This window comes from Lissotriton vulgaris, chromosome 12, assembly GCF_964263255.1.
Source record: "Lissotriton vulgaris chromosome 12, aLisVul1.2, whole genome shotgun sequence".
Taxonomy (NCBI): Eukaryota; Metazoa; Chordata; class Amphibia; order Caudata; family Salamandridae; genus Lissotriton; species Lissotriton vulgaris.
The window spans coordinates 680289991-680306504 of record NC_141700.1 but is presented as its reverse complement, the minus strand read 5'-3'; the positions used below and the strand labels follow the sequence as shown (position 1 = coordinate 680306504).

At 44.0% G+C, this 16514-nt stretch overlaps 1 protein-coding gene across 1 annotated transcript in view; it reads left to right on the top strand.

The window, feature by feature from the left end:
- The window catches only part of LOC147677998 (DNA topoisomerase I, mitochondrial-like), a 1183590-nt gene that overhangs the window by 240182 nt on the left and 926894 nt on the right, over positions 1–16514 (top strand). Inside the window, exon 13 of the mRNA XM_086945880.1 lies at positions 2099–2243. Within this exon, the coding sequence (XP_086802006.1) occupies positions 2099–2243 (145 nt within the window). The remainder of the gene's footprint in view (positions 1–2098; positions 2244–16514) is intronic.

The following is a 16514-nucleotide window of genomic DNA, read 5'->3' as shown; positions in this document are numbered from 1 at the left end:
TGGGCACCACCACTCCACGATCCTCCTTTCGGTTTCTTTACCGTCTGAAACTCCGTCTTCCACTTCGATACTGCCTTCATGCTTCTCCATACTCTCGCCTCTTCCTGATCCCTCTCCGTCTCCTGTAGTCGCCTCCTCTTCCTGTGTCAATTGGTCCCTTTTCTCTCTCCACGAACCTGTCCTTCCGGGATCAGCTCCTCCCACTTCCGCCGCGTCGTTCCGCACCCGCTTTTCCTGTAGGAACACATGGCAAGGGGAGGGGTCATCCTGTCGGATGACTGATTGCGGACGGCAAGCATCCAGGTCTGCTTTTTAGCTCAAGGGTCGTCACGGGTACAATGATCTGGACGAGTAGGGAAGACACTGTTCCCCAATGGCAACCCCTCACAGGTATATAACACGCATGTACAATTTATAATCTTTATACGTACTACCAATTTTGTGTAACAATAACAATAGCATCTGTCTTAATAGCAAACGGTATGATAGTGTTTGAGAAACATTTAGCCTACTCAAATAAAATGAGTATCTTTATTTAAAAATGTGTTTGAATATTAGCCAAGATACATTTTCAAAAGTTGAGTTAAGCTTTACTAGAACATCAATATGTGAACTACTAGACCTTTTACAATTCCAACAATTCTTTGTCGAGCTGAGGTTTTCCTTAAATCTAGAAGCAGTTGTTCACATGTTTAGAAAGAAATATACTAACTATTAACAAAATACCTCCTTACATTTTTTCTGTCATCTAAGATATGGAGTCATCTTGCTTTTGCATGGTATTCTATAAACCAATAGCTGAAGTCGCTGTTTTCCAGTGTTCATTTACATTAAAGAATGTGAGAACACAGAAGCTTTTCAGATGTCTAAACTGTGCTTGGCTGCTAGTGCATATTGATGAGTGCACAAGCAAATACATTCCTATAGGATCTCCCAGTCAAAATGATTTACTTAATTTAGTAGTACCCCTCGTGACTGGAAGGGTAGACAAGACTGTAGCAGGATCTGCAGAGCATTACTGCCAAGGCTTGCAACATCTTCACCTGGGCCAAACTCGGGGGCATGATGTCTCCAGAAGTCTATGAAAGTAGCCCGAAGTCCATAGTGTGATGCTCTGGGGGATACTGGAAATGATGTGGGTGACCGGGAGTGGCAGTCCTGACAAATTGTTTCAGTCATGCTGTGTGTGTATACAAGGTGGGAGCAACCCGCCGAAACGCGTCTAAGCAGCAACTGATCATTTAAATAAATTGTTTGGATTCAGATTCACAGAGTCAGCGCCGTCTTTTATTTGAAGTTTGGTGTGGTAAAGGATTATCTATCTATCTATCTATCTATCTATCTATCTATCTATCTATCTATCTATCTATCTATCTATCTATCTATCTATCTATCTATCTATCTATCTATCTATCTATCTATCTATCTATCTATCTATCTATCTATCTATCTATCTCCCGGCTCAAAGAACCAGAACAGACGACCAAACGAATCCTCAATAAGGCAAGATGTAGTTTTTATTTAAGGCAAACTGAGCAGCAAAACTGACGCGTTTCGGGCGGATGCCCTTGCTCACAGTCAAACGTTTACCCACAATGCCTATTTTTTTTTTTGTTTGTTTTGTTTGCTATATGTTCTCCCAAGCTTTTTTTAGGATGCATTTCCACATTACTGCCTGACTAGAAATATTTAATGTAGACTGCAATTTGTTTTTATTTACCCACACCTTCCCACACCACTAGGAGGACGCGAAACTAGTCTGCTAGTTTTGTTTCAAGCAGCATTCCTAAATGCATAAATGGACTTAATCTTGTAATATAGTTACAGCATATTGGGAGGCTGGCTACATTGGTTTATAATGGGAAATGTTACATTTGCTCACCAGAGTGCACATAATAAATATCTGTTCACTCACACTGACCGTTTTTCAAGAATGCTATGAAGATTTTAGGATTTGTAGGGCAAACAGTAAGGGAAAAGAGTTTGAGGTTATGTGGGTTTTGTCTAGTAATTATTATGAGCGGTGCTACATTGTTGGTTTGTGTTGAAACAAAGTGGTTGACCACACGTTTGGGATTTTCTTTCCTTTGGTTTACAGTATTTTAAAGAAAAAGAAAGTTAAGCTTGAAAAATCTGAGCTTGAAATTCAACTCAAAAAGGAAAAGAGCAACGAAGAAATTACGCACACGAAGAAAAAGGAAACCAAGGGAGCTGAAATTCAGCCTAAAAAGGAAAAGAATGACGTAAGGAACAAGTGCTAATATTTCGATTGAGAAATTTCTTTACACACACATTTGACCCTGGTTTCTTAAAAGGTAATTGTATTTGTTCTGTCTGTGCTAACATTTTTAGCGTAAAGTGAGATAGTAAAAGGAGATTTTCCAGTCTTCCAAAGTGTTGGAAACCGAATTTGCATATTTTAAATAACTTTTATCCCAATAAAAACTATTCTAACGAATGATTATTTGATTAGTATAAATGTGAACAATTTTTTTTATATTGTTTGAGGGCCGAGAGGCTTCGGCCTCAGCTTCCCTGGCAGAGGACCACCTCCCTTGTTGAAAGATTTCCGACAGGCAGGTGGAGATTGCAATGTCTACAATGGAGCAGCTATTATGGTAAATAAATTGAAGCTTTGCAGAAACATTGCCATGCCTGATACACCCTTTTGGCAATAGGTAGTTACCTCTCTGTGCGTGGGAGCTACTGAGTGATTTCCCTGCCTGGGACTCCCAAGCCGCGGATGGTGATCCAAGAAAGTGACCTATATAAAACCTAAATAGGACACCTTGACATTGACTATAATTTGAGCACACAGAGGCAGATGGACTGTACAGTAAGAGGTTACTGATGAGATTGCCTCATGAGGCTAGGTTAATTGGAAACCTAGAATTTCCCCACCTCTAATTGGTGTAAGGTAATCAGACGTTTGGTGGTGGTAGTACTCTTCCAAACTACCCCCTAAATTAGCATGATCTGATTAAGAGCACAGATTGTGGTTATGACCCATCTGCAATCCGTTTGGCATTTGCACTTCTCACCATTTCTGTCATTAAAGAGAACAGTCTCCAGTTATGACCAGATTTATCAAATATATTAACCACTAATAGGCTGTAGCTAGATCGTGTAAGCACCATCTACTTTTACCTACCAGGTGACATCGGCATAAGCTATTGACAATTTCCTGTATCCAGCAAATGGATGCTTTCCTCAGGTCATCTCTTCTATTTCTTTAATCCTTACAAGCGAAGCACAGCCCTCTAAATGTCCACAGGTTAAACTTGCAATGATCCTGTTATTTTATCTCGATCTTGCCACTGAAAGCACCGATTTGTGTAGATCAAGCACAAAATTACTCTTTTGCTCTTAGTTGTATCTTGAACTCTAATTGCAACATCATCTGATTAAGTGTCCTTTCTGTGATGTATCAGTAGTCCAGATCACACAGATGAGCAGGTATTCATAATGGGTTTTGTGGAAAGCAGAGCAGCAAGGCTGAACTTTAGGAAAATGTTTGTTGTGTTGGAAAATGGATTATTAGTAGGGGCAAATGTATATCTGCCACTGGTAATAAGGCCACTAACACAGTATAGGGCTCAGAATATGTCTTAGAATATCATTCCTATGCTCAACCCTTGGTAGCTTGGCTGAGAGCAGGTAGGCTTAACTTCAAGACAGGTATGTAAAAGGATTTAAAAACACCAGTTCAGTAAATAATTTGGACACAATGCACATTAAGAAACCAACCCCAATTTATAACACTAGGAAATATTTTATCTTTAAAATGACACCAAAACAACAAAAATCCAATGTAGGGAACCAGAGAGATGAATTTTCAAAGATTTACAATTTTCTAGTACGTTAAAACGTATATCACCTTATTGGGACATCTGGTTGCGATAGATGGAGTCAAAGTTTCTGTGATGGAGCCCTGCTCGGCTGCCACTCGTGGTAGGTCCTGGTCACAGGAGCTGATACATGTCAACCTTGACCTTCACATGAACTACACGGTGTTATAGAATAGTAACTTTTCTATACACTCACCACCCAAATATTTTAACCTTGCCACCTCTCCTTCTGAATAAAGTTATTTAGTAGGGGAGAGAAGCAAATTTAGCTCAATTGCTGTTTTGTTCACTTCACTTTTTCACCTCATTTCTGATCACTACTATCTAAATCAGTGGTTCAACCCCCAGGTGGAGGAAAGCATTTTATCAAAAATACCTGATGATGCTTTCAAATTTCTTGAGAAGGGGAGAACTAAGATATATCCCTATAACACTCCTGTTCGTGAATGAGGGATTTTAAGTTGGTTACCACACCTGACCCTGGTATTACAGGTACAAGTGATCCAGTCCCCATTTGATTATTTACCTTCAACACGAAGCTGAATGGATCAGAGCTTCTTCCTCCCCCTATTGATCATATTACAGTTAAAAGTATCCATCAGAAGAACAAGTTACTCTATCCCAGGTGGATATTCTAAGAGGAGATTCCTCATCTTCCTTCCGCCACCTCGTTCTGTGGAGTGGATTCCAACAACTAAAAAGGTCCCAAGTTATTATTCAGCACACAGTTATTTTCCTTTGTTCTTCCCATCTGAGGGCAGGAAAATTTGACAAAACTATCCCGGTCCAGTCTGTCATTTGGGAGGATATTAAAGGTGCAGATTTTGCAGTATGATAGAGGATCTGCCAGAAAAAAGAATTACGGAAGGTAACTAATTCCTCTGGCCGGAACCTGCTGCTACTTGCCTTTCAAAAGTGTCAACAACTGCAGTCTTCTGGGCTCTCCTATAACCCTTCAGGTTGGCAGGAAAGGTGTCCCACAGTACTAACTTGACCTTGTGGGCAGTTTAATGCTTGCAAGAAGCATACTTGCTTTTGGAAAACAGTCTTTGATGGGTCTCAAAATTGAGAATTTTCACCCATGAAATCCAGCTGGAGGTTGCCTTTGTGTACACTGAGAGACCGTTTCTTTGGTCATATCTTCTATCACCTATTTCCAAGTAGGTTTTATTTTGAGTGGTTATTTACGTGTTTATTTATAGTTTTTCAGACATAAAAAACAAACTGACACGGACGTTGATCAATGTTAATGGTATAACATTACCTACTAGTACAGAGCAGGACCTTACAAGATTTCCTTACGTTGTATAACAAAGCCATCATATATAGCTAATAGATACAGTAATAAAATGGTAGATTTTTGAACTGACAAAAAGTTGAAATCCTATCAAAAGCAAAGCGTACTGTGTGCTTCTAGACTTCTGGACAAGGAGGAAGAAGTGGATGTTCGTTGCTAGTGTGTGTCATGTAAAAATAGATATCTGCCACATGACTGGTGAATGTGTGTGTTTGTGAATACAGAAAAGTGGCCATGGCAATGTCATTTGTATCACCGGGGAGGTGTAAGTAAAGCACATTTGTATGTAAGCATGGGCGGAAAATCCGTTCCGCTCGCGGATTTTCGGTAAATTCGCAATCCGCGAGATTCGCAAATTTCCTGCAAAATCCGCGAACGGGACTGATTGGGTCAAAAGTTCAAGCTGACTTTTGTAACTCTTTTAGAATGGTGCCGGCAAGCTGCCAGAGCCATTCTAAAATAGTTACAAAAGTCAGCTTCAACAGGAAGCTCTAATAGATAAAGTAAAGCAGGTGCTGCTCAAATTCAGTTACACAATCATTAATCACCCCAAACTTGGGGTGATTAATGATTGTGTAACTTAATTTGACCTTCAACTGGAGCACCTGCTTTACTTTATCTATTAGTGCTTCCTGTTGAAGCTATTTCTAGCTATTTTAGAATGGTGCTGGCAGCTTGCCGGCGCCATTCTAAGTGGGGCTGAGGGCAGAAGGGCACAAAAGTGGGACAGAGGGCAGAAGGGGACAAAAAATGAGTGGGGCAGAAGGGCACAGAAACGAGTGGTACAGAGGGCAGATGGGCATAAAAAACGAGAGGGTGGCAGTGATTAAGCAGGCAAAAAAAAAACCTCGCGAAATTGCAAAGCGCCTCGCGAACACCAGCGAACACGCAAAGCGCCTCGCGAACACGCAAAAACAAAAAAATCCGCGAATTCGCAAATTTTTCAGATTGCCAATTCGCAAATTCGCGAATTGCGAATTCTCAAAATTCGCCCATGCTAATTTGTATGGCGATGTTTATACCAAAGTGAGGGTGTGTCGTAGATGTCTGGTTGTAGTAGACTTGGCTTAGTGTGCTCCCAGTGAGTCTGTTAATGAATGGGGTCCAGATGTGGAGGTAAACCTCTTGTGCAGCATTTTGTATATAATATATGAGCTACAGTGTGGTCTGTCAGGTGTGGCATTTTGTATATAAGCTGTTCATAAGAGGCTGGCGTTTACATTTCTTTTAACCCTTCGTCTTGTGGATAGGCGTGGACCTCCTAGTTTTGTAAGATATACGTTTAGGTGGCAGTCAGTCGTGGATAGTAAGCATCCTTCATGGTTTGCCAAAGTGGGTAAGCTTGTGGTGGTATGCAACATTACGAAAGTCCTTCTAAAGGGTGGGGCAATATCCATTAGGCAAGTGACAACCTAGACACCTAGGACTTCCCTGCGCCTAGTCCTAATCACCAGAGGCCATTTTGTACCCTGTACCTCCATGTTAAGGCTGCTGCTTTGCCTCCCCCCCCCCCCCCTGAGCAATTTACTGGTTGGGGTGGGGGGGTGTTTTTTGCAACTGGTGGGTGCCTGGGGACTAGATCAGGCTTCAGCACTTTCCAAAACAAAACATATGGTTTTAAAGCATGCAAGAACACCTCCCGGGACTACACCTGGTGGGTGGCATTACTGGGAACCATGCCCACCACCCATGCTAAGAACCTCTGGAAGTCATTGACTACAATCTAGACCGTACCAAGTCAATCCTGTGCTTTCACACCCTGAAGAGGCTGAGGGAAAACTTTAAATGGCTCCCGACTAACACCAGCAAAACAATCAATCACCCTTGTTACAAGCAAACTAAACTACAGTAACATCCTAGATGCTCAAATCAGCTAACCACTCACCATACTTTGTTAACCATTCAAAACGTGGCAGCCAGAATTGCTCTAAACTGCCTACACCAAAGCCACATTACACTACATCTCAAACGCCACTGACTACCCATTCAAAAATACACTCAGATTTAATCCTCACACCTACAAAGCACTACGTAAACCCACCCGACACCTCTGTTTAGCAGGACTCCTACTTGCACATACCCCACACATACAGAACCAGATTTGGAGGTCACACCTTTTCCTACATGTTATGTGCATATGTATAACGCACAGTGTAAAACAGGAGCCCAGATTACTATCGATGCCCAGGCTGCTGGCGCAAGACGCCTCTTAGTTTCCATTCTGAATAATTACCAAATAAAGAGACGGGCGCTGGAAGCAGGAATCAAGAACAGAGTTTATTTCTCATGAGGAGAGCCTGTCATTTCGGACACGAAACACAGTGTCTTTCAGGAGAACCATCACGAACATATGTAATGACTTGTTGAAGGTCTAAATCAGATCTCAGTTCACTGATCCACTCATCCTCCGTAATAACACCCTCGGTGACCACACAAACTTTTACATCTTCTGACAAGTCTTCATTACAACAAAAAAAATCGTCACGTTGTTCTTCAGAAGAAGCCTTGCCCGTGAGCCTGGACAAACAATCGGCAAGTATATTATTAGATCCAGGTAGATAAGACACACCAAATTCGAAGTCCTGCAAAGCGACAACCCATTTTCTTATCCTGTGCGATATGCAATCAATCCCCTTTTTTTCAAAAACTTCTTTAAGAGGTTTGTGGTCAGAGATAACAGAAAACCTTTTGCCCCAGACAAATTTCTTTAATTTATTAACAGCCCAATAAACAGCCAGAGCTTCTTTTTCCACCACGGAATAATTTTCCTCAGCACCTCTTAGAGGTCTTGAAATGAAGAGTATGGTGTTGTCAGTTTCCTCACCCTTCTGCAAAAGAACAGCTCCAATACCTTTGCAACTGGCATCAGTCATAATATAGGAATCTTTAGTGGGATCAAAGCTAGCAAGATTCTGCGCATTATTGAGGCACTTCTTAATAAGATCATACTCCTCACAACAACTTTTGTCCCAAACAAATTCTTGTCCTTTTCTAAGTAAAACTCTCAACTTTTCAGTCTTCTGGGCAAAACCAGGAACAAATTTATTATAGAACTCTGACATCCCAAGGAACTTAACCAACTCATCTTTATTACTGGGATAATTGAGATTGGATATGGCTTCCACCAACGACGGTTTAGGTTTGATACCAGAGCCTGACGCAAGATGTCCCAAATACTCAATTGTCTCAACCCCCAATTTGCATTTATCTAATCTAAGTGTGAGACCCGCGTCTTGCAACCTATGCAAGACCGCGCACACTCTGTCATCGTGTTCCTTAGAACCTACGCCATGAACCAGGATGTCATCTTGATAGACCTTAACACCAGACAGACCACCCAAAATACTCTCCATCACTCTTTGAAATACCGAGGCCGCAGAAATAAGCCCAAACGGCATTCTAAGAAATTTATATGTCCCAAAGGGAGTGATGAAAGTTGTGAAATCCTGACAAGATGGGTGTAGTTTTACCTGGTGGTAGGCAGAGGAAAGATCTAGCGTAGAAAAATGTGTGGCCCCACCTAAAGAAGATAGCATTTCAGTAATCATTGGATATCTTAGGTCCTGTCAAAGTTAGCAGTCAAGACAAATATGTTATCGTGTGTGTTGACATGTTTTGGAGAAAAACAGTAAATTACGGATGCTGTCTGTAAAGAAGGTGGGGTAACCTAAAGGCAGAAGGAAAAACGACTTCTAAAACTCACATAGAGCAGTTATACCAACATGCTGTGTGAATCAGCGTTAAAAGGAGTTGTACAAATCACATAAAGTAATTATACCAATATGCTGTGCCAATCAGCGTTGAGAAGAGTGGCAATCTTCATACATGTGCAGAAACTTTGAGGCTACAGACGACTGTCTCGTTAGTAGTTCCCAATGACAGCCAATGAGAATGTAGATAATGCGGGAAGCCAGATATCAGTCTCGAGCTGGCTGAAAATACAGCTTACCGCTTGTCGCCGTCTGTAATTTCTCCTCCTGTTAGGGTACAGAACAGTGCTTGAGTGATGATACGGCTTACCGCTTGCCGCTTGTAACCGCTTTCCGCTTCTCCTGTTGTTCAAGTGCCGGTTAGCACTTGCCGCTTCTCACCCAGCAGCTGATTGAGCAGGCGAGCGGAGCGGAGAAAGACGCTGTGAAAACAGGACCGGCAAAGATGGCGGAGGACGTAATGACGTCAAAACGCAGAGTGACGTGTCCGCGTGTGAGGAGCGTTTCCGTTTTGATAGCGTAGATGCAAGCTGAGGAGGAATGGCAGAGCTCGAGCGTTGCTAGGATACTGTTTGAAAGGCAACGGGGTGAGTGGCTCGCTCAATGCATTTGTTTTATAAACAATTAATCCTCTTTTAAAATGAACGCTGAAATGAATAAAGAAAAATCTGAACGTTGGGTGTTCAAATAGTTCAATTATAGGAAGCAGCCACAACTTTCTGGTAAAAGAAAGCGGTCCAGGTTAATTGAAAAAAAAAAAACGATCCAGGTTTTAATAAATACCAGGATACGTTAATAAACAGTACCTTTGGTTGCTTTGTTGCTGGAGAGATGAACGAAGTTCTTGCAAAGATCCTTGAGTTTGAAACAGGCAAATATGTTGAATCTTCAGTAAACAAGGAAAATACCACAAAACGAGGTGTTGATGAGTTGAGGTCCCTGTGCGTAGGTGTAGTCCAATCGTCGCCAAAATGTAGAATCATCCAATAAAAGAAGTCCAGGCAGGTGGAGATGAAAAGAAGGAAGTTTATTGTATAATATAAACTAGGGACCTCATCCTCCAAAGACCAGCAGGCAACTGACCAGAGAAGGTGGAACACCTTGGATAAGGCACATTCCAAGATGGAACAGAGGTAGGACACATAAGGCAGAGGCAAGGACATGCAAGGGAAGTGGAGGATACCACACGGTGATTCTAATCTTAGGCGGGCAAAAGGCCAGGGTGCCTAAGATGGCTGTCATGTACACATGGGTACAGGCCTTTGCTGGCAGAGGGATGCAGTCAATGCTTTACGGTATTCATGGTGCGCGCAGGGAGAGGAGTGGGAAAAGGGAAATGAACGTTGCTTATGTACATCAATATTTCTAATTTTCTACAGTCGCCCCTTTTTACATAGCAAAGTTCATTTTCGTAATCGATGGGGGTACATATAAACAGGTGCGGTCGAACAATTAGCATTTGTCAATACTAACATATGGCATATAATCATGGACAGTTGATGTGTTTTGCAGAATGCAGCACATAGGAGATTGCATTTGTCGAGTTCTTATCATTCCAAAAGCACTATATAGCATAAACGTTTCTGACTTAAAAATGTGACCAATGAACATTTTGACCAAGTAGTTGAGGGTGGAATTCAGTTCAATACACAAGATCTCTTTGTCGCAGTGTCTTTTTAGTAGTGAGCCATCACTGGTAGGCTCTAGTCCGTGTACTTTTGTTGGCGCTGTTGAGCACCGGCGGTGGAGCTATAGGTCCAGCTCGGTTCTATCCTTACGCGTGGCAGGGTGCGGTCAGTCCTCTGCTGTTAGACCACAGTCCTGTTCCCTAACCAATCCATTTAGTGGCACCTTACGCTCGGCGCCTATATTTCCGTGGCAACACCCTATTCCCACTTGAACGCAGTTCTTCCTTTTGGCAATAAGTCACGTGAAAAAGAGGGTGTGTGTTGTTCAAATAGTCGATAGGAGAGAGGGCGGAGTTGGGTCAGAGTTCCTGGGACACACAAAAGGGACCAAGGGAGCAAAAGGATAACAAGCAGGCAGGCCCATCAGTCGGGCCCAAAGAAGGGGGAGGGAGACTTCAGGCACACGTGGGTTAGCAGGCGGAGGGCTTCAGGGCAGCCCGCCAAGTTTCATTTTCCACGTTTGGAATTGCTGTCTCGTCCCGTATCTTGTTGCTCTGCAGCTCCACCTTTGGTCGAGGTCACACGTGTCCCAAGATCTGCAGCCAGGCTGTACGTCACGTCCGACCCTTCTCCTCCGGTGATCGTGAATCTTTGAATAGGTACAAAACAAGTTTTTAGAGAACTGGCAGAAGAAGACATCTATGCATGTGAATTCCTCCCTCAATCCTACGCATTTGGGAGATACGCTCATCGGTCACAGTCAGAGGTCTATTACCAAGCAGTGCATGTGTCGGCATTCCTACTGAGTTCATGCCAAGTTTATTCATCGTCCTATTTATAACTCAAGTGAGGATAAATAAGATTCCCATCAACTGTGCATTTCATCATATTCAACATTTCGGAGCATTTCCCTTCAAGGCTGGCTAACCTTTTCAAACAGGGCGGGGGTGCTATCATCGAGATTCAGGGTAAAACAGGGTTTTTCTCGAGGGACGACAGTTACTCATGGTCATCCTGTTTATATCCGGGACGGCAGCTGGGGTCTATCAGACGGGGCGGGGATGCTTCGGGCGCTCGCGCTTGGGTGCAAAAGGGGGTGGGGCAATCTGGGCATTGGGGGTCAATCTAGACGTTGGTGTTCGTCTCTGGTGAACAGAAATAAGGTGCCATTGACATACAGTTCCCCTATAAATGGCCAGATTGGGGGACCTTAGTCGTCTTACCTGTCCTTTCCTTCTCAGCCAATTCGAGTTCATTCATTTTGCAGAAAGGAGAGGTAGTAATATGGCGAGATAGTCATTTTTTAGTTTTGGTCAATTTTGCTGAACACCTTCGCATTCAATAAGTATCTAATCAGACTGGTGCCAGCCAGGCACGACTTTACCATAAAAGGGAAGAGGAAATAGGGAGACTCTCATAGAGAGTGAGAGGCGTGCGCAATCTAGACGAGCTATTCAGTACACATATGACATGTAGAGAGATAGAGGGAGAGAGGGAGAGAGAGACGTGTACGGTAATAGGTCATTTAGTGCGCTCACAACGCGGAACGACAGGGGTCAGGTAATACGCAAACACAGACAGAGGGAAGACATAAATCCGTACATTACATACACACAAACTCAGACAAGGGAAGACAGTACATGTGTTACATACAAAAGCGTTCACGACAAAACACAAAACAGTTGTTGGCCAAACAAAAATCTTCATGCGCATTCTGCGCATTTCATAACATCCTATTTATTCGTTGGCTGAGTTCTTTTTACCTTTCCTCCTTCTCTTCTCGTTGGCTATTTTTGCGAGCGCTCCCAATGGCCAATACTTACACCTCGGTCAGACGGTCAGAAATTAACCTGGTCGGGCTATTGCCCATAGGTGGATCTTAAGCCATTTTTGATTTCCTTCCTTTGGTTGGACGTTCTCCAGGCTGAGGCAACAGAGGGTATTGGTCAGGGGAACAGTCAGGCAGCTCGGTTGTATCTATAAGAGGGTGAGAAGGAGGTGGTACATTTCGAACATCAACAATATTTCTAACTTCCCAGACGGGTGGTGCCTGGGTACTCTTACCTCAAGACTTTTCCTAGTCCCTTCCCTATACGTCATAATCGCGTTATCTAGCGTCCTAATGTCGAGTCGTTTCCATCATACAGTACCCGTCAAGTTTCTATGTCAGTCCATCCTCCCAGTCGCCAGGCTCTAACGGAGGAACAGTCATATCTACGTCTACGTCTGTCAAAGCCTGTTAGCATAAGTACTATGCTCAGATCCCCTTTTTCCCCTTTGTCGGTCGCTCGATCGCTGCTTTTCCATGCTTCAGTCGACGTTTCCGACGGGGCCTGCAGAAGAGAGGAGAAGAAGGGGGGGGGTGGGGGCAATATTCAAAACACATCAGCGCGCACAAATCCGAATGTTTTTACCTACCACATACTCGACCTATCTCCACATACTGCACTTCTTTGCCATCTCGGCGTTTAAGCCCAGAGGTACTAGTAATGTCAGATATATAATCATTTACGATCTGCGTATCTACATGAGTTACTTGGTCGCAACCCCTTTTGTTGGGTGCAAGGGTGGCGGTCAGGTGGCATTTCTGTGGTGTCGATTTAAGTGCGTCTAAAACATTTTTCCAGCTGCCTGTGACACATAATGCAGTTGCTAAATATCTGGTCCTTTTAAACCTTCAGCTTTCATCATACTTATTCTTCGCTCACAGTAGCAAAACATCCAAAACTCATTAATGCAACCGCTACAATTATGCTTTCTTCTTCAAAATACTTTTAATAAAAAGTGTTGATGTATAAATACAGGCCTACAACCCAGTGGACCGGCCACGGAGCAGATTGGAACTGTACATAAGAAGAACGAAGTTGGTGGCAGTTCATTGCATAAAGTTCAGCAGTGCAATAAAATCGTATCAAACTTCCCTACAGAGCAAGCATGATGCATGTCTAGAATCCAGTTTTTTTTTTTTTCTTTTTTTTTTTTTTCAATTAGTTCATTAATTCATTATCCAAATGCTCATTTACTGTCTAAATTACACCAATTCATTTTCCAAATCATGATTAGTACCCACCCTAAATCAGTTCTTTGTCCAAACACATGATCAATATCTGTATTGCTTTCTTCTCTAAGCACATAATCACTATCCATCTTATCAACTTTCATTGTCCAAAAATGCACACGTATCTCAGAGCATCAAGATTCGAGTAGTCCGGGTGAACAGGGAGTTTGAAAGTTTTGTTTCGCGTATCGGCGCCATTTTGGGCGAGGTCAGGCAGGTTCCAGCATAGTCAGAATGTCTCCAATGACTCGTGGTTGGAGCGGAACCTTCCGTTGGTAGTTCAAAAAGTTTCGCGCAATGTGGTAACAGTCTGACAATATGGATCATCAGTCAAAAAGTGGGGAGGGCGGCAACAATTTTCCTACCGGGTCATTCTGGTGTTCCACCGGAACTGAACAAGTCTGTACCTTGGCTGTGTTTTAGCCATTTCCAAACTGAGGCTGGCGCCGACAGGAGTGCGCCGATGTCGCAGTTCCCAGTGAGGGGGACGGGGGCGCCCATGCGGAGGGATCGGGGTGCCCCCCGGCTCTCATAGAATCTTCAAAGTTGAGGAGAGCAGGCATGGGGCGTGTGCCCGTCCTGGGCAAAAGACCGCTTTTCGATGTTGACCCTCTTTAAGTAAGAGCATTGGGGTGTCGCTGGAAGCCTCCACCTGGAGGGAGGTGGGGGAGGCTCGTTCGCGCCGCCTCCCCCTTCCAGCGACCCCGCGCCGTTCTCCGGCTCCAGGGTTTCGGTAAGGCCGTGTCAGGCGATGAAGATGGGGGGGGGGGGGGTCGGTGGCTGAGGCAAGACATCCCCCCCCTTTTTTGACATGTGGCGGGACTACCTGTAATTGTCCAGGCGCTGACATGTGGCGGGACTATCTGCAACTGTCAGGCGTTGGGTGTAGTTGCAGCCATTATAGCTCAAAGAAATGCCGCCATCCTCGCTTTGGCTTCGGCCTTCGACGAAAGCCGGATCAGGTGAGAGAGGGGTGGTCGGTGGCCGAGGCAAGACAGCCCCCTCTCTCCCCGTGGCCTGCAGGGCGGCAGAAGAGGGAAAGGGGAGACCTCATGATTCCTCGGGCCGTCCGCCCTACAGCCTCCCCCTTCGACTGCGGCCAGCCGAGCCCTGCACGCATCGAGGCCTCGCCTTCCGGATGGGCGTAACCGCGGACCTGTTGCACTTCGGGAGCTTCTGGAATGGGGGTAGGTACCTATTGAATTGTTTCTATTTCATGTGACCGTTATTTGGGCGTGGTGGGCAATGAGGCAGACATGTTGGGAGCAGGAATAGGCAGTGGAGCCTACCTACCTCGTGGCTGTCTTGCTGTCGATTTTTCGCCATTTTATATTTTTTATTACGAACTGTTTCTAATGTTTCTTATTTTTAGTGAAGTCAAAAGCTCATCAGGGGGTTACTGACTTAGCCTGATTTCTTTTTATTTTTCCTTCTTTTCCTTAGCGTGTTTCGAGCTAAAATTTTCTGTTAGTAGGGTACGGTGATCACTTCATTTTTATATGTCCTTTCACTGGGGGCTACTCCTGGACGGACCAGGTGAGTTACCTCCAATGAATGGTCCGGGTGGAACTAGATTATCGATCAAAAGGGGAACATATATTCCTTCATTAGGGTATCATCCTGGACGGACCAAGCGATGTACTTCCACTTACTAGGGTAGCCTCCTGGACGGACCAGATGGTCTACTTCCACCAAATGGCCCATGAGTGGGGAGCATATGTCCTCCATAAGGGTAGTCTCCTGGGCGGACCATGCGAGCTACCCCCCAAATAACCAATCAGTGGGGAGTGGGTAGGACTGACGAATTCACAAAGGGGCATAACCTACCCTTTACTACTTGCAAAGACTAGATAGAATATTTCTACTCCACGTTGTTTGCAGGCAGAAAATACCTCAAACGAAACAATTCCTGGAACAACAATGTCCAGGCAACCAATCAATCAGTGGGGAGAAAAACAGGCATGACGGATTACAACGGGGACAAATGTCTGCATTACCTGCCCTTCGCTATCCAAAAAGGAAGACAGAATATTTCTACTCGTCTCAGTTTGTAGATAGGGAAGATCTCAAAGAGCAACAATCGATTATTAATCGATTTCAAACAATCAGTGGGGAGAAAAGTAGGCATGACGGATTACAACGGGGACAAAAGTCTGCATTTCCTAACCCTTGTCTATCTGCAAAGAGGGACGAACGTTCCTATTCACCGCCGTTTGCAAACAGAGAATGTCTCGTTCTCAAGAAGAGAACCAATATTTCAAGTAGCATCCAAAGCTAAATGAACCAATACCAACAATATCAGTATACAAATACCGATTCCAATACAATCAATCAATCAATCAGGTGGATAGAACCACCCTACCAATCAGGCGTAAAAAAAACACCCTACTTAATCTTACCCGGACCGGACCATACGGATAGTTCTTCGTGTTCCTCCTCCAGCGCCCGATCGTTCTTTTACTCCGTGTAGCATTCCTGTGGGATTCCAGTCAGGACAATAGGTCACTCGAGAGAGGTCCGTTCAGAATTGGTGAAGTTCTTTCGATCGGCAGCCGGGCGAGGGCCCTCTCAAGGCAGGTATACTCCGATCATTTTAGATGTTCACTTCTTCGTCTGGATCTCTCTTACCGAACCTTATGTCACTGATGGACCCTGCGTTGGGACGCCAATTGTAAAACAGGAGCCCAGATTACTATCGATGCCCAGGCTGCTGGCGCAAGACGCCTCTTAGTTTCCATTCTGAATAATTACCAAATAAAGAGACGGGCGCTGGAAGCAGGAATCAAGAACAGAGTTTATTTCTCATGAGGAGAGCCTGTCATTTCGGACACGAAACAGTGTCTTTCAGGAGGTGCTCTAACAAGTGAGCTGAGACTCCGTCTTTTATACTTTACAAAACACTTGGCATTACAATCACGATATTGTGAAACAAGGAATAAGACATCCCCATAATCCTCGTGTCAATCCTACCCC